Source organism: Mustela lutreola, chromosome 10 (genome assembly GCF_030435805.1).
Source record: "Mustela lutreola isolate mMusLut2 chromosome 10, mMusLut2.pri, whole genome shotgun sequence".
NCBI lineage: Eukaryota > Metazoa > Chordata > Mammalia > Carnivora > Mustelidae > Mustela > Mustela lutreola.
The window spans coordinates 45,721,257-45,745,667 of NC_081299.1; the positions used below are offsets into that span (position 1 = coordinate 45,721,257).

Below are 24,411 nucleotides of genomic sequence, written 5' to 3' on the forward strand. Positions count from 1 at the left end.
AGACGGCAGTATTGCGTGAACATAACTCGTGTGTGCACTGGGAAACCAAAAACTTTGCTTAACTCACTTTACATGCACTTCATTGCAGTGGTTTGGAGCCAAGCCTGCAGTATCTTTGAGGTATGCCTGGGTTATGAGGTACCTCTGGACTTAAAACAAAACCCTGCATTGGCTCTCTATTATTGTCTCCGAATAAAATCCGCTCCCTTACTGTGAACACAGGAACTCCCACTCTGTCCCCTGGTAGTGAGTACGCCTCCCCATACATACCTTCCTATTTCCCACCACCACACCCTACATCAGCATCAGTCCAACTTCTCACTGTTCCTCAAATCTGCCATTCTCTTCATAACACAATTTTGCACATGCTATTCCTTCTGCCTTAAATGCTCTTCCCTGCCTTTTCTGCCGGATGCACATCTACTTATATTTTTAAGCAACTGCTCAGCAGCTGCTGCCTGTGTGACACTATCCCTGAATTTCCCAGACATGCACTCCATTCTCCAGGACAGCACTGCATTTTGTTGCTGTTTCCTTCAGAGCACGCACCCTCCTGTATTACAACCGATGCATATATTAATCATTAGTTACCTGCATACATGTTTGCCTCTTCCCCTAGACTGTGAGCTTGAAGGCAAGAATGAGAGTGGATCTGTCTCCAGGCCTCAAGTCTACTCTAACACCCAGAATACTGTAAGCACACTGTAACTGGCTGTTTGAATCAGGGAGGTGGACGCGGGAGGGGCGGTGGGGAGCAGGAGAAAAGGAGTAAACGGATGGCACCCTTTTTTTGCTCCCCAACGAAGTACGTTCCTTCTCATCAGTTCCACCCTTCATCACTCTATTTCCATCTTAGGCACCTACTAAGTGTCATCCTAAGCCCAAAAATAAAAGAAACAGCCTGTGCCTCCAAGTGGATCAGAGCCTAGAAGGTAAGGAAAAACGTGCAGAGACTGTAACAATCGCGTTAACGTTTACTACTCATTTTCTGTTGGTCGGTAGACCTTTCTGAGCTCCCTTCACCACTTTTTCCTCCTATGAAGCATCACAGGTGACTTGATCTCCTCCATGGTCAGCTCAGATCCATTTTCTAACATATCGCACTCATGTTGAAAACGCTCGGGGACAAGAGAACAAAATGCACCTTTCTGGCTGAGGAATTTGAGGTTCCCCAAGGCTGCCTGTCACCTGCTTCTCCGACATCATATCCCATTACTTCCTGGTCCAATTACTCCTCTTCCACCAACTCATGGGCTCTGACCCTCATCTTACAGGCAAGAGGGAGCAGGTGACAGGGTTAGATTAGTATCCTAGAAACGTCTTTCTGGCAGCACATACATCTGAAGGAGAAGTCGGGAGAAGGAGACCCTTCAGGGGGCCCAAGCAAGAGGTGCCAAGGTCCGGGCTAGTTAAGATATAACCAGAGTTAGATTGAGAAATATTGGAGAGTCGGAGTGCCTGGATGGCTCAGTCGTTAAGCATCTGCCTTCGGCTCAGGTCATGATCCCAGGGTCCTGGGATCGAGCCCAGCATCAGGCTTCCTGCACAGCAGGAAACGTGTTTCTCCCTCTCCCACTCCCCTGGAGGCTTGTGTTCCCTCTCTCGCTGTGTCTCTCTCTGGCCAATAAATAAGAAAATAATCTTTAAAAAAAAAGAAAAAAGAAATATGGGAGAGTGACACCGAAGGATTTGGTGGCCAATAATGTGGAAATGAAGAAAAGAGAGAGAGCAAACCATGATTCTGCAATGCTTTGCCTAGGAAATTGGAAAGAAACAAATGCTATTTAATGGAGAAAATAGGGGAGGAAGAGCTTGCTCTGGAGTGTCCATGAGGAATTCAGGTAATGAGGCCTGTAAGAGTGTGCGGTGCAGGTTAAAGCATAACAGGAAGGTCAGAAACAGTGAGGAAGGCGTGCAGCTTGCCCTGGTGGCAGGGGGGTGGGGATGGGGGTAGGGGAGGAGAATGGAAGTCGTCATCACCCGGCGTGGTCGAGGGATAAGAAGAGAAGATGGCCATGAATTAAATAAAGAGCAGGTGGGGAGATTAGAACCCGGAAAGGGAAGCGATAAGGAGCAGCAAACACGCAGGAGGAGCAGGTGTGCAATGGCGCAGTTGACCCCAACAAATGCTCTGAGAAGTCAGAGAAGAAGAGTTCTGGGGTGACATTCTGGAGGGAGCTTCCACAGAACGTTTAGGAGTTAAAGTGCTGGGGGCTGAAACACCTCCAGAGATTATCTGATCTGGAAAAGCTACAATCTAAACCTTAATGAAAACCCGGGGAAGGGAGCCTGGGTGGTTCAGTCCGTTGAGTTTAGGTCATGATCTCCGGGTCCTGGGATCGAGCCCTGCGTCGGACTCCACATTCAGTGGGGAGTCTGCCTGCTCCTCTCCCTCTTCCCCACTGTGTGCTCTCTCTCTCTCTTAAATGAATAAATCTTTTAAAAAAAAGGAAAACCATGGGGTAAACTCTATTAGAAAGTGAGAGAACACAAATATAGAAGAAAATAATTATAGACCACTGCCTGGCTTTTCTAAAAAGTAAGTTCATGTAAGACCTTGCTGTTTTGGGTTTTTTGTTTTGTTTTGTTTTTTTGTTTTTGGTTTTTTTTGGGGGGGGGGGTTTTTTTTTTTTTTTTTGTGGGAAGATTTTCAAGATATCAAAAATACAACTCGTTGCTAGGTCTGGTAGTAATGGGGAATAAAGACACATCCAGGCATGAAAACTCAAATAGATATACAGAAATTAAAGAACAACAAAGGGTACTTACAGTGTGAGAGAATCGTTTGATTCTTCTAATAAATTGTTTGCTATTTTCATCTTTCAAGTTCATACCAAGTTCAACTATTCCAGGTATTTTAAAACCAAAGTTGAAACTAAACTTGCTTTCTTCGGTCTCTGTGACATTTTTTTCAAAATCTGAGTACGATTCATACTCTGTCAGCGCAAATTCGTATTTGCCTTGGGTCTAAAGGAGGAAAAAAGAAAATGCTTTCTATTTCATTGGACTCACATCAGTTCCATACAAGTCAACAGATACCCTTTGCATTCTTATGGTGTAAGAATATATTCTTATGGTAAGGATCTCAACTGGAGGCTCTGGATATAGAAACCTCAAGGCTGACTGTGTTCTCTAGCCCCATGGCTCCCAATCCAGGAGGAGAGACAGACTATGGGCAAAACTCAGGTGGGGGCTCGACTTGGGTTCTCCCGAGGGCTTGGGAACATGGCTTAGGCAAAGGCACGTAGGTGGAAATGAACAGGATGTGTTCTACAAAGTGCTGGGATTCTGGTGTGGTCGACCCAGAAGATGCAACAGTGAATGTGAAGGGACAGGCGTTGTGAGGGAATGTGCTGGCATCAAAATGTTGAGGTGTCTGCATTACTTGCTCTGAAATTTGGACTTGATCCAAAGATGAGCTAACAGGGGCATAGCTGAGCCTCTAGAAATTCCCTTTGGTAAAACACAGGGGTTGGACTGGAGGGGATGAATCTGGGGTCAGAGAGACAGGCCAGTGAGGAGGCCGTAAGGAGAGAGCAGCCGACTGCCGACAAAGTCTGGTCAAAGGTGGGAATGAAGTGACATGGTGGGAAAGAGCCTTCCAGAGAACGTAGAAGAGCTGTTTGCTCAAAAATCAGTGTTCATTGCTCTGTGCATAGGGGAGCTGCCAAAGACACTGCCTGGATGGCCTTGGAGGGACCCGTCCCCAGTGGACTCCACCCCCCAGATGTCAGCTTCTGGTTGCATAAACACTCAGCTGCTGAGGAAAGGATCCCCAGCATGGCCTGGGGTAGAACGTGTTTTCCAGCTGAACAACCTTGGGTGACAACTTGACTTTCATATGCCTCAGTTTCTTCATGTGTAACACAGAGACGATGGCTTTTCCTCCCATTGGCGCATTCTGGGGATGGAGTCTACATGGGGAAAACACACACTTCATTTGACACGGCCCTCAGAAGACACGGGCTCTGCAGAGAGGAAACTTATGACATGTGTCCTGGCAGGTCGGGGGCTACTTTAACCAGGATGATAAATGGCTGCTCTGAGATCCTCCCTTGAAAGGAGAGACCATGTGGGTGGCAGTGGGCATGCTGGGGCAGGCTGTGCTTGTCTATGTCTCTTTTTCGGCCAGTAAGTATGTGTGGGGAGAAGAGGAGGAGGAGGAAGAGTGGGAGGAGGAGGAAGTAGTAACCTAACCCTCAGGACTGCATGATTTTAAAAGTAGAAACTCGGGCGCCTGGTGGCTCAGTGGGTTAACCTGCCTTTGGCTCAGGTCATGGTCTCAGAGTCCTGGGATCAAGCCCCACATCGGGCTCTCTGCTCAGCAGGGAGCCTGCTTCCCCCTCTGTCTCTGCCTGCCTCTCCGTCTACTTGTGATTTCTCTCTCTCTGTGTCAAATAAATAAATAAAATCTTTAAAAAAAAAAAAAAAGTAGAAACTCTCCTAAACTACTCTCTCATATGTAGTCCAGCCTGCTTATCTCACAGACAAGGAAGCTGGGGCCCAGTGTGGAGAAGGAGCTCCGCCTAAAGTAAGACTGGGATGGGGCAGAGCCAGGCCTGGAACCCACGTCCTTCCCTTGATCTCCTGTGTGTGTGTGTGTGTGTGTGTGTGTGTGTGTGTGTGTGTGTGTACACGCATGCGTGGTGTGGTCAGAGCCTGTCCCAGCCTCCCACTGCCTGTGAGCTCTACTTTGAAGTGGGCATGTCTGTAGGAACGCAGGCTTAGATGGACAGAGCACGTTATGACTTCAAAACCTTAGCAGAATGCTGGTTCTGATAGGTGAGGGCTCGGCAGTAACCGCAGGAAAGCAGTTTATCCGTGCTGAGCATGCTCCCTCTCCCCAGGAAGCCACATGCTGACTGTGTGTGTTCCGCAATGACACATGGAGTCTCACTAATCCTCTGGTTCCTTTGTATGTGCTCCCTCCACTGCCCTGCAAAGGCTCCCTGGTTCTCACATACCTGTGGGGAGTAGCTCTCCACATTGTAGGGCTTCCTGAATCTCGTGTTCAGTATGTAATGGGGGGAGCATCCACCGGCGTAATACCTGTGATCCAGGACCGGGCCCTCAAATCTGTTGGTGAACATATTTATCCTGCAGGGAAGGCATGGAAAGGGGGAGGAGGTTAGGGTCATCAGACTATGTCATCTTCACTGGCGGACTCCAATGCAGGAAACCCAAACTCCTTGGTATAGCATTCAAGGTCCTTGGTAGGTGGTCCAAACCAGCTTTCTGGCTTCATCCGTGGCCCTTCCAGACCATGATCATATACCCTATTCCCAGTCATTGGGAGAAGCTTGCTGTTCCTTCAATCTGCTCTGCTCCTTCTCTGTTGTGGAGCTTCTGCTCCCTGTGCCCAGAATGCCCTTCTAGCTGCTCAGTGTTTTGTCTCTTACTTGTCTTTCAAGATTGAGCTCTGTTGTTGCCTCATGGGAAGCCTCGACCAACACTAAGCTAGAGGCCTTCCTAAGACCCTGTGCCTGTCCCCTCAAGCAGGGGTTACCCTATATGTGTATACTTTCCATATGAGAATGGTTAAGCAAAATATGTAAGAACAGGGACTCTGGGGTCAGATACCTGGGGTCAAATCCCTGTTCTGTCATTTCCTAGCAATGTGACCTCAGGCAAACCAGCTAACCTCTCTGTACCTTGGTTTCCTGAAAAGAAGACATCCAAATGACCAAAGACAAATGAAAAAGTGCTCAACATTCCTCAGCATCAGGGAAACACAAATCAAAACCACAGTGAGATAAATGACAGATGTTAACAAGGATGTGGAGAAAGGAATGTTGGTGGGAATGCAAGCTGGTGCAGCCACTCTGGAAAACAGCATGGAGGTTCCTCAAAAAGTTGAAAATAGAACTACCCTACGACCCTGCAATTGCACTACTGGGTATTTATCCTAAAGATACAAATGCAGGGACCCAAAGGGGCACGTACACCTGAATGTTTATAGCAGCAATGTCCACAATAGCCAAACTATGGAAAGAGTCTAGATGACAGATGAATGGATAAAGAAGATGTGGAATGTACACACACACACACACACACACACACACACACACACACACAATGGAATACTATGCAGCCATCAAAAATTGAAATATTGTCATTTGCAATGATGTGTATGGAACTAGAGGGTATTATGCGAAGCAAAAGAAGTCAATCAGAGAAAGAAAATTATCATATGATCTTTCTGATATGAGGAATTTGAGAAATAAGATGAGGATCGGGACACCTGGGTGGCTCAGTTGGTTAAGCAGCTGCCTTCGGCTCAGGTCATGATCCCAGCGTCCTGGGATCGAGTCCCACATCGGGCTACTTGCTCCGCAGGGAGCCTGCTTCTCCCTCTGACTCTGCCTTCCACTCTGTCTGCCTGTGCTCGCTCTCACTCTCTCTCTCTTACAAATAAATAAATAAAATCTTTAAAAAAAAAATAAGACGAGGATCATAGAGGAAGGGAGGGAAAAATGAAACAAGACCAAACCATAGAGGGAGACAAACCATAAGAGACTCTTAATCTCAGGAAACAAACTGAGGGTTGCTGGAGGAGAGAGGGGTAGGAGGGATGGGGTGGCTGGGTGATGGACATTAGGGAGGGTATGTGCTGTGGTGAGTGCTGTGAACTATGTAAGACTGATGAATCACAGACTTGTACTCCTGGGGCAAATACTTTGTGTGTTACTTTTTAAAAATTCACACAAGGACAATTCCTGCTTCATGCTGTTGTGAGGATTACATATGCCCATGTTTGTTAGGTATTCAACACTGCCCAGCCTATGATAAATATTTGATATTATTTGTGTATCTGTTGTCCCATTACATTGAGTGCTTTTTTTATTATGTTATATTAGTCATCATGCAGTACATCATTAGTTTTTGATGTAGTGTTCCATGATTCATATTTTGCATATAACATCCACTATTCCACACATTCCATGCCCTCCTTAATATCCATCACCAGGCTCACCCATACCCTCATGCTTCTCCCTTCTAAAACCCTCAGTTTGTTTCCTGGAGTCCACAGTCTCTCATGGATTGTCTCCCACCCTCATTTCTCCCCCTTCATTCCTCCCTTCCTTTTCCTAATGTCCTCCATGCTATTCCTTATGGTCCACAAAGAAGTAAAACCATATGATAATTGACATTCTCTGCTTGACTCATTTCACTTAGCACAATCTCCTCCAGTCCCACCCATGATGATGTATTCATCCATTCTGATGACTGATTAATATTATATTGTATATATGGACCACATCTTCTTTATCCATTCTTCTGTTGAAGGGAGTCTCCATTCTTTATATTGTGGACATTGCTGCTATGAACACTGGGGTACATGTGTCCCTTTTTCTCATTACCTCTGTATCTTTGGGGTAAATAACCAATAGAGCAATTGCTGGGTCATAGAGTAGCTCTATTTTTAATTTTTTGAGGAACCTCCACACTGTTTTCCCAAAGTGGTTGCACCAATTTGCATTCCCACCGACAGTGTAAGAGGGTTCCCCTTTCTCCATAACTTCTCCAACATCTGTTGTTTCTTGCCTTGCTGATTTTTGTCATTCTAACTGGTGTAAGGTGGTATCTCAATGTGGTTTTGATTTGAATTTTCCTGAAGGCTAATGATGATGAACATTTTCCTGTGTGTCTGTTAGCCATTCATATGTCTTCTTTGAAAAGGTGTCTGTTCATGTCTTCTGACCATTTTTTGACTTGATTATCTGTTTTTTGGGTGTTGAGTTTGAGAAGTTCTTTATAGATCTGGATATCAGCCTTTGTCTGTAATGTCATTTGCAAATATCTTCTCCCATTCTGTGGGTTGCCTCTTTGTTTTGTTGATTGTTTCCTTTGCTGTGCAGAAGCTTTTAATTAAAAAGGAGAATTTCAGACCAATATCCCTGATGAATATGGGTGCCAGAATTCTTGACAAGATCCTAGCTAATAGGATCCAACAGTACCTTAAAAGGATTATCCATCTTGACCAGGTGGGATTTAAATGTTGAGGGTGGCTCAACATTTGCCAATCAGCCAATGTGATAGAACACATAAATAAGAGGAGAAGAGACAAGAACAACCTGGTCCTCTCAATTGATATAGAAGAAGCACTTGACAAAATACAGGACCCTTTCCTGATTAAAACTCTCCAGATTATAGGGACAGAGAGAACATTCCTCACTTCATAAAATCCATCTATGAAAAACCCAGAGAATATCTTTCTCAATGGGAAAAAGCTAAGAGCCTTCCCACTGAGATCAGGAATAGGACAGGGATGCCCATTCTCATCACTGGTGTTCAACATAGTACTAGAAGTCCTAGCAACAGCAGTCAGACAACAAAAAGAAATAAAATATATTCAAATTGGCAAAGAAGAAAAAATCTCTCTCTTCGCAAATGATGTGGTTGATACTCTATATGGAAACCCCAAAAATCTCCATCCCAAAATTACTAGAACTCATACAGCAATTCAATAATGTGGCAGGATACAAAATCAATGCACAGAAAGCAGTTGCTTTCTTATACACTAAGAATGAAACTGTAGAAAGAGAAATCAGAGAATCGATTCCATTTATCATAGCACCAAAAACCATAAGATACCTTGGAATAAACCTAACCAAAGAGGTAAAGGATCTGTACTCAAGGAACTATAGAACACTCATGAAATAAATTGAAGACAGAAAAAGATGGGAAAACATTCCATGCTCATGGATCGGAAGAATAAACTTGTTAAAATGTCTATGCTGCCCAGAGTAATCAATACTTTCAGTGCCAACCCTATCAAATTACCAATGGCATTTTTCAAAATGCTGAAACAAATAATCCTAAAATTTGTATGGAACCAGAAAAAACCCTAACTCGCTAAGGAAATGTTGAAAAAGAAAAACAAAGCTGGGGGCATGTTGCCTGATTTCAAGCTATAATACAAAGCTGTGATTGCCAAGACAGCATGGTACCTCGAGTGCCCTTGAGGGTGGTGGTTTCCATCTTAAACTTTATACAATCTCCATCACAAGACACCAAACAATCATCATTTACTGAGGAGCCAACTAGAAACAGACACAGCAGTGGGTAATGCTACGTACGGATCACCTTACAGAGCATCCCACCAAGCCCGGGGCAGATGTCATTATGTCAATTTAGAAGAGATGAAAATCCAGTCTGTAGCCTTATTTCTCACTGCCTCTGAAGGCAGGCTTCCATTCCTGACCAGCTCAGATTACTACTGAGAGCTCTGTCTTCTCTCAGCTCTGTGCACTGGCCTCGATTCTGGTCCTAACAGAATTGTCTTGGGCTCTCTTTCCTGTAACAGAGTTTCATGTACTGTAATAATGTCTATATTTTATTTAATCAGTACAGTGTGGTGCTTACTTCGTGGAGGCAGCCATTGTAGTCAGCTTACACATATTGGTTCCTTATAAGGATTAGTCCTTACGAGACAGTGATGGAGATGATGATTCCCATTTCACAGAGGAGGAAAGCGAGGTAACTAACCTGCCAAGGTCTCACTGCCAGCCGGCATCCTTCCCCCTGCACAAGCTGCCTCTCACTTGTCTGCTACCATCCCATGAGCTTATTTGATCCTCATAGAACTTGAGATAAGGGTATTGTTGATTTCCTTCTCCGGATGGCAAAACCAAAGTCCCACATAGAGGTATGCCTCACCTGAGGTCCCATGGCCAGTGAGCAGTCATTCTGTCCCCTCCTACACGGTCCGCTGTGGCTCTACTCCTGGGCTTGGAATGTCTGCTCCATCACCCTCTCAGTTATGTGACCCCCAGGAACTCTCTTACCTTTTCCAGGCCTCAGTTTCTTTACTGAGGAGGTGTGGATTATAATAACTAGCTTATAAGATGGTGCTGAGAGAAGGTCTTATCCATAGGAGACTCTCTCTCTCTCTCTCTCTCTCTCTCTCTCTCTAATGGCAACCTTTAAGCAGTGAGATTTGATTTTTGCTTAAGAAGAGGGTGAATTCCTCTCAGGGTTACTGTTTTCCCCAGGCTGCCTCATATACAATGATTTCTAGTGCATGTGAGGGGAGGCTTTCACGTTTCCTCCTGGAGACTAAGAGCTGTAGAATGTGGCAGAAAGGGAGGGCAAACACCAGGCTACTTTGGTCCTTTCTGACCTTGCTTCTCTGATCTCCAGAGGACTGAGCAACTCAGAGGTCCCCAGAAGCTTGAAACCCTGACTGACTGAAAACCCATCTCAGAGATCCATTTCTTCACTAACTACCTAGGAACCCAACCTCTGGACCAGAACCTATGCTGGGCCTAGAGATACAGAAAGAGATAAAACCTCCCCTACAAGTTGTCTGGGTGCCTGGGGGGGGGGGTGCAGTGGGTCGAGTGTCTAACTCCTGTTTTGCCTCAGGTCACAGTCTCAGGGTCATGAGATCGAGCCTAACAATGGGTTCCACACGGAGTCTGCTTAAGAATCTCTCTCTCAGGATGCTTGGGTGGCTCAGTCAGTTAGGCTGCTGCCTTCAGCTCAGGTCATGATCCCAGGGTCCCTGGATCAAGTCCTGCATCGGGCTCCTTGCTTGGCAGGGAGTCTGCTTCTCTCTCTGCCTTTGCCTGCCACTCTGCCTGCTTGTGCTCTCTGTCTCTCTGTCTCTCTGACAAATAAATAAAATCTTAGAAAAAAAAATCTCTCTCCCCTTCTCTCTTCCCCTCTCCCCAGCATGAGTGCACTCTCTCTCTCTCTCTCTCTCTCTCTCTCTAAAGTAAATAAATAAATCTTAGGAAAAAAACCACACAAAATGTCTCCCCTACACATTGTCAGTAGGATTCAGAGGTAATGCTTAGAAAGCACGTAATACAGTCACACAGTAAGTATTACATAAATGTTCATCCCCAGCCCTGGCATAAAGCCCATATGGTCTTCATGCACAGCTACTGTTCCTCACCTATGTTCCTAACCCAGCCCTCCGTGTGGCCTCTATGTGTCCCTGGGACGTGCTCCTGGAGGTCCCTGGAACCTTCTTCAGAGAGCAACTACAAATGTCCACTTCCACTACAATCTTTTTTCAGAAAGGAAAGAATCGTGTTAATATCCGCTCCCTTCCTCCCTGCCAGACTTACATTTGATTCCGTGCCTTCCCATCTACACAACAGGAGGATAGTAACTTACCCACTGGCCAGACGGCCAATTGCCCAGTACTGCTCCATTTCATGCTGACATTTTTTTAAAATCTTCTTACAGTTCGCTTCATCAGACTGGTCTCCGCAGTCATTGTCCCCGTTGCAGAGAAGTCTACGGTTTACACACCTCCCTGGAAGGAGAAAGGGCGTTACCCATAGTCCTGTGGCTGCCAAGAGGGGAACAAAGATGGTGTGCGCACCTACTATGTGCCAGACATTTCGCTGGACCTTTAAGGCCATTTTGATTAGTCCTTGTGTATCAGGGTGGATCAGTAAAGGCATTAACAGTGTATCCCCCCCCACAAGAAGCCAGTGTTGCACTTCTAAATGCTCTTGAAGGGGAGGTTATTAAGGGAGGAGGAAGGGAAGGTGTCTGCCTGGCTGGGATTGAAATGGCCAGACAGGAGGGAAGTCTAGACTTCTCTCCCTGAGGCTGGTGAGGTGAGGTGGGTTTGGCAGGTCCTACAAGTAGTGCTAGCTGGGTGACCTTCTACAGTTTACCTGACCTCCTTGCCTCAGTTTGCTTACCTGTAAAATGGGGAAGTCATCATACCTACCCTCCCAGGGTTGTTGGGGGGTTAAATGAATAAGTGGAAGAGTAAAGGCTCATGGTAAGTTCTAGGTAAGTGTGAATACTCTTCTTATTGTTTTGGTGGGCCAAATGCACAAGACTGGTAAACATTTGCAGCAGGATTAGAAATTATAACTTTCTAATCACAAATGCTTCCCACTAAATAGCACTGCCTTCAACACCACAGCCATTTATTTTTAAACTCCAAAAATATCTGGACTCTATGTTCAACATTTGTAACACTTTTCTTCCTTCAAAGGCTTCTCTTCCCCCCACCCCCGATTTGACTCTTTTATTTGTATATTCTTGTGAGATAAAGCCTGTAAGACAAGTGACCCTCTTTCCTTAGATGTGTCTGATCACTTTTAACCAATATTAAAAGCAGAATGTCAATCTGCTCTTCAAATGTTTCTTACAAGGCACTTAAACTAAAGCCTACCTGAATAACCATTATGGCTTCGGTCAGAATCATGGAACACTGACCATAATGAGTCCATGGACACGCTGTAAAATCTTTCAGATTTATTACATACAATTCTGCATTTGCAATAAGCCCTGGAAATAGCTCTAAAAATCTCTAACTCTTTCTTAAATACCCCCAAAGCACAGTCCACATGGGTATAGTGAATGTGGAGAGCTGCATCTCCCATTGAGATAATTTGGATCAAAATATTCATATTTTTGCTGGAGACTTGGAAAAATAGAGAGACATAGGTTCGCTTGAATTCGCAAGATAAATGAGTTGGAAAGACGAGTGTTTACTTAGTTTCACAGCAGATGATTATTCATTTGTATGCTCCGTCCTTCCCTCTGTCCATCCATCTGTCCTTTTTCTCCTTCGTTCCCTTAATCAAAAATTTTTACTTACTATTGCTCAGAGCATGCTTATAAGGTGTTAACATCACTTCCAACTTTCTATTGAGAGGACCAACATGCAGAAAGATTAAATGACTTCTCATAGGCCACAAAGTCAGAAGAAGACTTGACTCAGGATTACTGATTTCAGCACATACACTTTGGGTGGCCTTCATGTCAATGGATGTAATGTGCATTCCCCAATTTCTAATCACAGCTCTTCTACTTACCTGCTGTCTGATCTTGAGCAAGTAACTTCCCCAAGTCTCAAGTTCCCAATTCATTAAATGGAAATAATATGAACACCTAATTTATAGGGCTGTTTTTGTGAAATAACACCCATAAAGGGGGATCAAGGAGGCCTCTCGGCCTGACACATGACCCTGACCTTGAGCACTAGGTAACGGCTGGTCCCCCCATCATCAGGTGTCATCACCTCATTTGCTACATTTCCCTCCCACTCTTGCAGCCCGTTATACCTGTCTGTGCACACACAAAGCCTTCACAACGCAGTTGACTTCTGCATGGTCTGCTGGTAACACAGTCTTCAACTTCCTTGTCAGAGAAGTTACACGGTTCCCCATAGAACTGAGATGGCTGGAGCAAGTAGACATGTCTGTACTATGGCAGAGAGGAGCAAGGTGAACCAAGGGCAGAGCCTCAGGGGCCTCAGGAACTGAGGGATACACTCAAGGGTCCATGTTGCAATTGGCTTTGCTTGACACCTGACTCTGATACCTTGGAGTGACATGATGTTGGCAAGTTACCTTATCTCTGTGATCTCAATTTATCAATCTACAAAATAGGGGTAATGAATGACCTAAATGTACAATGACGGAGTTTCAATTACATATATGATTTCTATATGAAATCTCATGATGTTTTCCGGTACATAGTTGGCACACGGTTTCTTGTACTTGTTTTTCTTTATTATTATTGATAATTTTTAGCAGTCCATATTTCTCTAACCTCCTGTTTGCTTATTCCAAAAAAACTGAATTTCCAGAACCTTAATTCAGCCACCCAATGTTGAACAGAGTAGGTGTTCACCCTTGCCTTCCTTTTATTTTCAATCGAAGTATATAGTTGACAGCATTACTCATTGGTGTATAGGTGTGCAACATAGAGACTCCACAACTCTGTACATTATGTTATGCTCACCATAGTGTGAGTCAGTCACCATACTCACCATCAGTCACCATACAACACTATCACAATACAACTCACTATACTCCCTATGCTCTACCTTTCATCCCCATAACTCATTCATTCCATAACCGCTTATTTGTTTTTAATCATAGTCCTGCCCTCTAGCCTGCCCTCAAGGAGGTCGTCACAGATGGTGGTGGTAATGATGGTAAGCACCAGGCAGTGACAACACGGTGCGATGGCCGCCATGATGGAGGGACAGAGCGCTCTGTAAGTTGACAGGGGGCACCCCCGATGCAAACTCAGGAGAGAGTGAAGTCACAACTAAGCTGAGACCCAAAAGATGAGTAGAGATGTCAGGTAAACAGGAAGAGGTGGTGTGAGGAGGGTCGAGAAGAGTCACCTGGGTAGAGAAAATTGCTATACCAAACCTGAGAGACTGGAGTGTGCCTCATTCCAGAAAACAAAAAAAAATTCATCATGGCTGGAGAGATGAGTATATGAGGGCAGATGTGGCCAGAGCTAGGGGGAGGTATAGGCAGGGGGACAGGTCATGCAGGGTCTCCCAAGCTTCAATGAGGTTAGATTTAGTGTTTCATTATGAGGCAATGAGAAACAGTTATGGGGGGAAAATTAGCAGAGTTAGCAGCTTTCAAATCTTAGTTGTAGGTAAGAGTTTGGTGCAACGAAAGGATACAAACCAGGATAGCAACCCCTTGGAAGAATGCCGTGTTAACCAACCACAGTTATTACTTGTATGGCATCTGGAAATCCAATCTCCGCCACCCAGCAAAATGCAGACAACCATTCACCCATGTCCCTTTGCATTTCCAGAGGGTCCTTCTTCCTGGAAGACAGAGGCTGGCAGGACAGAGTGAGGTCTGCAAAGAAGAGAGCTAGAAGACCAGCCCCAGGCTCCAGAGACAAAATGGGTTTGAGGAGTGCAGAAATGATGGAAGGGAGACATCTCGAAATTCCGGTTGAAAGGTTTTGATCAGCCGCCAGCCAGTGACCCCGCAGAGAGTGATGTCACCCACTGCGGGCAAGTGTGTCGCGAACTCCGAGGGAAGAGCTCTGGCTGGTTCACTGGCTGACTCATGCTGAGTCGTCCTGGTTTATGGTGCAGATGAAGCAATTCTACAGATAATTGGATCGATGTTGGTAACTTCAGCAATAAAGCTCACTTTGGGAACTGAAGGTTCCTGCACGGCTCTCCATAAAGATCCCTTTAACTGTGTAAATATCCTGGACCCACTTTTACAGCTTCATTAGGGTCTTAGTCCATGGCTGCTTTGATGTCCTGAGGAGTTGGGGAAATGACATTCTCTTTTCTCTGACAAGTCTGCTGTGCTCAGAGCTGGGATCCTGGATCAGCCCTCTTAGGACATGGGAACCTGAAGGACAAATACTACAGAGACCTCGTGGCTTATTATTATTATTATTATTATTATTATTATTATTTTATTTTGGTGGGAGAACACTAGACAAGAAGACAGAAGCCGGAGTTCAAGGCCTGTTACTTATTACCAGGTGAATCTGATGAACCACCAGAAGGGTCTGAGTCTCTGTTTGCCCACTTGCCTCATGGGAAGTGTCACAGTTGCCTTCCCCTTCCTTAGAGTTGTCCGAAAATATCATGAGATCAAACATCACAGATTTATGGGGCACCTAAAAAGTTCCCGAAATTGGGACTACCCTGAAGAAACAGAATTGGACAAACCTTCATTTCACAGAAAGGTAAATAATTAAGGAAAGTAAACGACAGGAAGAACAGGGAGCTATTACAGCCCACAGAGGGTTGCCCATCTCACCGTGCAACGGGCTGAGAAGTCAAGGAAGGTCTCAGAAGAGGTGGCTTATAAGTAGAGTTTCAGATCACGAGTAGGTGTTGGTCAGTGATGGAAGTGGGAAGGGTCACGAGAGCATGAATAAAGGCAGAGAAAGAATGAGAAATGGTCAGAGAGAGACAAGTGTTCTGTTGTTTTGATAGCTCCCCTGGTTGTGCCATGAAGATGGAGTGAGAGAGCAGTCTGCCTAGGAGGCTGTTAACAAGAGCAAGGAGAGGTGTGCCAGGAGAATAACTGGAAGGATGAAGAAAGGGTCAAAGAAAGGCAGCACAGAGGAAACTAATGCATTAACTAAATAAGCCAGCATTTATTGAGGTCCTACTATGTGCCAGGCACTGTCAGCACTGCCTCAGCCAGTCTTGCTGAGAGTTAGGGGTTCTAGAAGCTTAGAGCTACCCCAAGGCCAGGGTACTTACCCTTTTCTTCTGACAGGGATCACACGTGGTCCAGGAGGACCAGCTAGAGAGTTCACAATCAAGAGGCATCAGCACAACACCCACACTCCGCGTCTGTCGGCTCTTGGCAAGGCTCTCGTTGACTGCATTCGACTCCAGACAGTGTGGCCTTTCACCTCTAAGGGGTCATCATGAGAGGGCAGGGTCAGAAGAGAATTAAGAACACATACCACCACCTCCCCCACTACTCCGTAAACACGTATGTGCTCAATTGTGCGAGGCTATTCGTTTATCATTCAAGTATCGGCTAATTCATCCAGCAAACCGTTACTGAACACTTGAGTGCCTTGCACTTTGGCTAGCTACGGCTGAAAGAGAACTGAACTCCGAGCAGAAGGCGGTCCGTCAGCAGCGGGGACCCCTTGGTCTGCTTTGTCCACCTGTGTGACTTTCACTTTCCTCATCTCTATAATGGGAGAGTCATGCCTATCTCACAAGGCTATTTCTAGGGTTATCTAAGAGAGGACACGTAAAATCACTTTATAAACTCTAACCTGCTATAGAGATACAAGAAATAAAGCCACAGCTGGATGCAGGACTTTAAGCAACTCCCCTGTCACTGTGCACTTTTGCATTATGCCCTGGGAAAGGAGAGGTTGGACTGGATGGTCTTTTCTTCTTCCTTTCTTTTTTCTTTCTTTCTTTCTTTCTTTCTTTCTTTCTTCCTTCCTTCCTTCCTTCCTTCCTTCCTTCCTTCCTTCCTTCCCTCTTTTTCTTTTTTCTTCTTTCTTTCTTTCTCTCTTTCTCTCCTTCTTTCTTTTCCTTCCTTCTTCCTTTCTTTACCTATCCTTACTTTCTTTCTTCCTTCTCTTTCTTTCTTTCTCTTTTCCTTCCTTCCTTTCTCTCTCTCCTTCTTTCTCTTCCTTTTCCTTTCCTCCCTCCCTCCCTTTCTTGCTTTCTCTCCCTTTCTTTTCTTTTTCTTTTTTTTTTCTTTTTAAAAGAGAGAGGAAGGGGAAGGAACAGAGGGGCAGAGAGAGAGAGAGAATCATTTTTTTTTAAGATTTTATTTATTTACTTGACAGACAGAGATCACAAGCAGGCAGAGAGGCAGGCAGAGAGAGAGAGGGGGAAGCAGGCTCCCTGCTGAGCAGAGAGCCCGATGCGGGACTCCATCCCAGGACCCTGAGATCATGACCTGAGCTGAAGGCAGCGGCTTAACCCACTGAGCCACCCAGGCGCCCGAGAGAGAGAATCTTAAGCAAACTCCATGCTGAACACAGATCAGAATGCCCACCTTAATCTCACAACCCTGAGATCATGACCTGAGCCGAAGTCAAGAGTTAGATGCTTAACCAACTGAGCCACCTGGGTGCCCTGGTCTTGATGGTCTTTAAGAGTCCGTGGAACATTTGCTGAGAACCAACAACATTCAGGGTACTGTGTTAGAGGGGACCCAGGGAAATATAGAACACAGGTTCTGCCTTCTAGAACTCACAGTTTGTCTTAGGATAGGAAAACAGAGACACATCTCATGTCTTAGCTGTTTGGGACTTTATCCAGTAGACTGCATTTTTAAGTACACAGGCTCCATGGTCAGAGTTTTGTTTTGGGGGCTACAGTGTGGAGACTGGGCAGGGGTGGGGAGAGCCTGAATGTAGGACAAGCATGTAGGAGGCCCGTGCAGTGGCACTGAGGAGTGATGTGAGCCTGACCTCTGGCAGTGTCTAGGGGAGAACACATGAAGAGGTCAGGTATATGAGACCCTGCTCGGGTGAAATAAATAGAAAGTGAGAGGAAGTGGTTAGAGAGGAAGGGGTTTGGGCTGATGCTTGTTTCCAGTGTGAGTGTGTGCATGAGAAGGGAACACAGGAGCAGAAGAGCTTGTTGGAGAAGATGTGGATGAGGTCCAGGTGCTCGTGGAACACCTATGTCGAGAATTCAGCAATTAGTTCTCATGTGGGTTTCATATACAAAAGAGAGATTTTCACCAGAGATACAGATCTGATCGTACCAAGCTATGGCAGAGGTTAAGATTGTTCTTGAGAAGAGAGGCAGGCCAGAGATAAGTACTTGGGAAACATCAACACCACCAGCAGACCAAGAAAGACGGGTGCCCTTCCAGTCCTGAGCATGGGTAGTGCAGAGCCGTGAGTGGGGATGTCGGGGAGGCCATGGTGGGGGGGTGGGGAGGGAGACAGACAGTGTCACATCTGCAGAACAGTCAAGTGACAGAAGAACTGAAATATGTCTAAAAGGTAAGGCAACACTTTTTCTTGAGTTCCTGGCATTTAGTGGGACATTCAGTAAAAGGGTGAATAAAAGAACACAGCAGTGAATCTGTCTAGGCATCCCATTTCCCCCATGCATAACATGATGGGTGTATTATGATTTTAATTTTCTTCCACCAAGAAGAGTGTATAACAAAATAAGATTCCCTAGTAATCTGTGTTCCTTTTCAAGGCATGAGAGAGGAGAAAGAAAACAGATTTGCTGAGCACCCAGGACATGTCAAGCCCTGTGAGAGCTATTTGACCCACTGAGTTCTCACAGCAAAGTGAGAAGACATCCCACTTGTACAGATGAGCGAAATGCCTGAGAGTCACATAGCCAGTGGGTGATTGTGGGGTCTGAGCTCACGGTTTGACTCTAGAGCCTCTGTATGCATTTCCCCATGCTGCCCACAAAGGAACCGGGCCAGCACCCACTCCACTGGTACCCTCCTTCTTTATGCAGGGCTTCTTCCATGCCCGTGTCCAAGATTGAGTCATTAGGGAGAGCATCACATAGTTTCCACCGACTCAAATACATTGTACATCACTCCAGACAAGGTCATTAACAATACATTCTCACTTGGCAAAAGTCCTAAAAAGAGGATAATATTAACTACAGTGAAATCCATCTCCACAACTGCCCCAGAGACCAGCAAAAATCAATTGCCTAGTAAAGTTGGATCTTTAACGAAAGGTCAAAGACTCTCCTGGAAACCACAGGTGGCTGCTTTAAAACGGTTACTTGAGGGACGCCTGGGTGGCTCAGTTGGTTAAGCCGCTGCCTTCAGCTCAGGTCATGATCCCAGCGTCCTGGGATCGAGTCCCACATCGGGCTCCTTGCTCCGCAGGGAGCCTGCTTCTCCCTCTGACTCTGCCTTCCACTCTGTCTGCCTGTGCTTGCTCTCGCTCGCTCTCTCTCTGACAAATAAATAAATAAAATCTTAAAAAAAAAAAAATAAAAAATAAAACGGTTACTTGAGGCAGGATGCCACATACCAGTGGGGGGGCTCCGAATGCACTCTTACCTACTATTCTGCCCAGGTTTGACAAACAATATTGTCTGTGATTCAGCTTCTCCTAAGTATATATTTGACAGCTCAGCAGGGTACCCCTTTCCTGTTCCAATTCAGACGCCGTTAACATTGTGTTTTCTGCAACTATCAACCCAATTCTGGGCCACAGTTGAGACTGAGTAGATATGTAATGCATAAACACACACTATTAAGCGTCACAATTATTTTCCTCTCTAAGATTTCAAAGCCCGTTAATAGGCAAGATTATCGTTTATAGAGAGGACTTGGTTAAAAAGTGGTGATAGCCCCCAGATCTCTCCGTTTTGCACCCCATTTTCATTATGGAGGTGGCAGCCTAATGAAGTAATCAGCTGAATAAATTGTATGCTTGTCAGTTACATCGGTTAAGATGCACGTGGGTTATTAGTACTGCAGAATGCAAATCTGAAAGAAAGGCTGGCATTAAGTCACATCTGTACATCCCAGCCTCTGTGTAGGGATACAGCATGTTCCTTTCACGCCTGTGGATTTTTACAGAAACAAACCAGATGGACCTTTTGACCCATTGAATTGACTCTGTCATTCAAAATGTGGCTTTTTTTTAGTGTTGAACACTTAAACATGCCCAGAGAAGTACAGAAAGTAAAATAAAAAACATTCACATACTCACGGGCCAAGACTGCCAATTACTAACGTTTTGGAGTATTATCTTCAAGTCTTATTTATTTATTTATTTGAGAGAAAGCGAGAACAAGAGTGGAGGAGGGGCAGAGGAAGAGGAGAGGGAGAATCACAAGCAGACTCCGCACAGAGCCCAGAGCCCAACCCCGGGCTCCATCTCATGACCCTGAGATCACAACCTGAGCCGAAATCAAGAGTCGGATGCTCAACCGACCAGTCTAACCAGGCGCCCCTAGTCTTTTCTTTTTTTTAAATAAAAAATAACCCTATACATTTCGCATCTGCATGAGATGCCAGCCCCAGTTCCATTTCCTTCTCCTCCTTTGCAGAAGAAACTGCTGTCAGGAATTTCCATGTATCCCTCGAGTCCTTTAAATATTTTTACATATGCATACGTATGCACAACACATAGCACTGCTTTCCTCATACCGTGTATATTACTGTGCAAGTTGCGTTTGCCAGCCAACACTCTAGGTCTTGAGCCCAATGCCTGCAGATTCATAAAGAGAGCTAGTTCATTTCTTTTACCTAGATCTTCTATCAAAGGGCATAAATTGCATCCAATTTATTCTTTTTCTTTTTGAAGGACATTTGCATTTGATCAGTGTTTTGCAGTTGCAAACAATGCTGCAATAAACACCCTTCTCCAAGCCCTTGGAACATATCCATCTACAAAAGGCGTGGCAGGGATGCACCTTTCCTCGAGGTGTATAGAAGGCTATGGCTGACATCAGGACGTATTTCACAGATCCCTGTCTTCCTCGTCTCTTTCTAACCAGAGTCTCTGATCAAAATAAAGATGGATCCATCGAGTAAGGCAGGATTAGGTCAGCAGTAAATTGCAAGCCATCAGCTTATATAGATGGGGTGTGTCAATATATTTTGGCTTTCTGTAGAAATCCCCTGACACAACAACTTTCTTGTCACACACAATTTGTTAGGCAGCCTCATTCCCTCCTCAACTGGCATCCTTCCTCCTTGCTACAAGGGACAGCTTCTGGGTGGCAGGTTTTCAATTTCTCCCGTCTCTGTCAGTGGTGGTTGTAGTCATGAAATTTAAAGCAACATCTGAAGGCAACAAACGTGTGGTCCAGCGATAGAGAAACGGCACAGGGACCCAGCAAGTCAGGGACACATTGCAGCCCAGGAGGGGATCATGCGTGTGACAGGCAGGACAGAGCAGGGATACCCAGGAGCCCCAGAATCAGAAAAAAAAAAAATTGGATGTGAATCCATATTCTGTTCCAGATGAAGTGAGTAGCCTTGTGAATTACACTATATTCCCATCTTGGCTTCTGTCTCTGTAGAACCGTAAACAATAGCACTTACCTCAAATAGTTGCGGGGGATTAGAACTAATGTTTCTAAGCACCTAGCCCAGAGGGGCAATAAATCAACAACCGGTCTTCTGACAAAGTGATGATTCCATCTGACTTGATTGTAAGAACTAAAGACAAAAAACTTCCTCAGCTAACAGGAGGGAGCTCTCAGCTTCTCCTGCTCCAGAGCTGAAGGCTCTTCCTCCACTGCAAGCGTGGAATTCGAATCCATGCTGTGCTCGGGACATCCCAGGGGAAATCATAGGGAGATGCTAGAACACCAAACCTGGATCCAGGCATGGGTTTGAGACTGATGAGACCTGAGGGTGTCTCTTCTTCTCTTTGAGGCTATTTTACTATTCTACATAGCGTGGAGAGATTAACACCCATCTCCAGACAGGGATGGAGGATTGAACAAGGCACTCTACTTACCCACTCCTACCTCCACTTCCTTCATCAGAGTGAACTTTTAATACATAAATATGATGGTGTTTCTCCTTGGCTTAGAACCCTTCAATGGCTCCCCATTGCCTAGAGGGTCAGGTTCAAGCTCCTGGGATGGCACCCCAGGGCTCTTTAGCACCTCCCTGCTCTGATCCTGCTTTACTCCCACTTGATCCTGTCTTTGGCAGCACCCCACTTTGGCCTGTGCTCAAGGCCTCCTGAAACAGACTCGAAGTTTCAGAAACACACCAGGTTTCTCTTCCTTCTGTGCCTTTGTCTATGGTGATTCCTCCGTCCGGAACATCCTTCACCCCCTTGGCCATTTGGCAAACACCTATTCCTATAGAAAGATTCAGCTCAAACACCATCTCTTCTAGAAGCCTTTCCAGGCCCCCTGCCTGCCTAGTAGAGCTGGTCACTCCCTCTCTTGCTTCCCACCTGTCCCTGTTTCATCTCTCGCAACAGTACATACAGCGTGGGCTCACAGCTTGGCTTTCTCCATGGGAACACGAACTCTGTGTCTGACTCATCTCTAGCCTCAGAGCCTGACAAGGAGCCTTGTGAAGGCGTCACTGCTATGCAAAGGGTTGCTATGAGCCCCTTACACCCTGTGTTCCAGACACAGTTCCATGGGTCTTTTTTCCTTCTCTGCATATACATAGTGTGTGCACATAAGGCAGGCCTTGGCAGCTTGGTTCTTCTTGGGGCCGAGTTGAGGTTCTTGATAATCTTGATAATCATAATATTATCAATTTGTTGAGTACCAATTTGTTGAGAACATGCGCCATCCTGGTCTCAGGGGCAGTGCCCAGTGACAGTTGGGGGCTCAATAGAGCGCCAGTACCCACTGGGTATTGGGAGGTTGTACTCAGACAACATTTATGGAATGATCAAAAGGAATGGCCCTAACAGTCCTTCTTCCCAGACGTTTGCTTGCAAAGTGACCTGGGATACCTGAGTGTTTCAGCGTTTGTGGTAGGGGAGGACCCTACCATGAGGTAGGGGAGCATTCTGTATGGGGAGGACTCCCCTCCCCCATGGCCAAATCACTGGCGCTTTCTTCCTTGGAGCCCAATTCTGAGCTTTAACTCAGATATTTTCTTTAGCCTGTTTTATATCCTACTAACAATACAAAAAATGATGAAATAAATCAGTTAGCATTTATCTGCTGGGAACATACCAAGTGTGTGTGTGTGTGTGTGTGTGTGTGTGTGTGGCTGTAGGTGTATGTGTGTGTGTGTGTGTGTGTGTGTGTGAGAGAGAGAGAGAGAGAGAGCCTGACAACACCCGAGAGCCCAAAGAATTTGGGTTGATGAGCAGGTACAGTGGATCCCTCTCATAAATTAAAATCATTGACATGAATTGGCTCTTTTTTCCATACATAACAAACCTTCTTTTGCATAAAGAGTCACACCGGGCCTTTGTTCAGAACACAGAACAAGTGTCCCATTCTTCTCAGCGTGACAAAACACATTTAAACATGTCAGTTTCTTGTGGGAACGTTTGTTTAAGTCAGATGCTTGGTTCCACAATAATATGAAGACAGCTGTTGATCTTCGTTTATCAAATGCACACAAATTGCTTTGAAAGCTGTTCCTTATTCCATAGGCCCGCAACAAAGAGGCGGTCAGCATGATCCTCCCTGTCACATTACTGATTGGGGAATCATTTGTAGCCATCACTTACCTGGAGCCAGGCAAACCGACAGCACCCAGAGCAGCACAGAGAAGAACCAGCTCTGCCAGGGCCCTCCATGCCTGCGGCCCAGCTGTCTTCATTTTCAGTCTGGGACCAAGCTCCTCCGGGACTCCTGGGTCCACGAAAGGTCTGCACAGGGAGCACTGCCCTCAGCTTCTGTCCCCATAGAGCAAACAGTTCAGCAAAGTCAACAGAGAGCCAGCAGTGACCGGGAAATGCCTTAGACTTTGCACGGATGGGTACTTACCTCTAACTCTGGACACCAGGTGGAACAGTGGAAAATCCTAAGTGTGGATCAACCAAGAGGACAGGTTGTTTAGTGAAGGCTATGGGCTTGAGGTCCAGGATGCTGGGTTCATTCAATCCTTTCTCTGCCACTTGCTCACTTTGTCCCCTTGGGCAAGTCACTTTACCCCCACACCTCAGTTTCCTCACTTGCAAAGTGGGTAGGTTTAAGTAAAGTAACCCAAGTGAGCAGAACGGGCCCTTGTTAAACCCTCAGAGATGTGAGCTCTAACTGTGAAGTGGAAGGCAGGGTCGGAAGGCCAGCCAGGCCCACAAGAGGCTGTAAGAGCTCTAGAACCTGTCTGCCTCAGTTGCAACTGTCTCTGTGTTTCGCTAGCTGTGTGAGCCATGCATGGCCAATCATTAACCTTTCTGAGGCCGACTTAACCTCATCTATAAAATGAGAATAATAATAGTATCCAACTCACAAGGTTGTTGCAGAAACTAAATAAATCTTAATCTTTACAACACTTTGAACAGTTCCTGGCACATCCTTGGTGCCTTCTCTATGAGCCAACTGGTATTTTTATTGACTGTCTCTGATTCCAAGTAGGCATTCTAAAAATGATAACTGGAAGAGCATAATCATCCAAATACGTGGTTTTGTTATTGCATAACCTACGTGGAGCTTGACTGTAATTAGGGGGAAGCAGAGCTTCCCTGAGCTCGTTGGGAAGTGCGGTAGATGACTGGGACTGGCCGACTTTACTTACGTCTCCCATATTTGCTAGGAGCCCTACACAAACA

The 24,411-nt window shown here is 45.5% G+C and overlaps 1 protein-coding gene across 1 annotated transcript in view; it reads right to left on the reverse strand.

Annotated features, from left to right (window-relative positions):
* C8B (complement C8 beta chain) overlaps nucleotides 1–23,934 on the reverse strand; it is a 42,672-nt gene extending 18,738 nt beyond the window's left edge. The window contains exons 1-7 of the mRNA XM_059137381.1: nucleotides 23,627–23,934; nucleotides 23,368–23,535; nucleotides 15,977–16,133; nucleotides 13,044–13,185; nucleotides 11,128–11,269; nucleotides 4,965–5,097; nucleotides 2,770–2,967 (exon numbers count right to left, since the gene is read on the reverse strand). Coding sequence (XP_058993364.1) covers nucleotides 2,770–2,967; nucleotides 4,965–5,097; nucleotides 11,128–11,269; nucleotides 13,044–13,185; nucleotides 15,977–16,133; nucleotides 23,368–23,459 — 864 coding nt within the window. The 5' untranslated portion in view covers nucleotides 23,460–23,535; nucleotides 23,627–23,934. The remainder of the gene's footprint in view (nucleotides 1–2,769; nucleotides 2,968–4,964; nucleotides 5,098–11,127; nucleotides 11,270–13,043; nucleotides 13,186–15,976; nucleotides 16,134–23,367; nucleotides 23,536–23,626) is intronic.
* Between the last annotated feature and the right edge of the window lie 477 nt (nucleotides 23,935–24,411).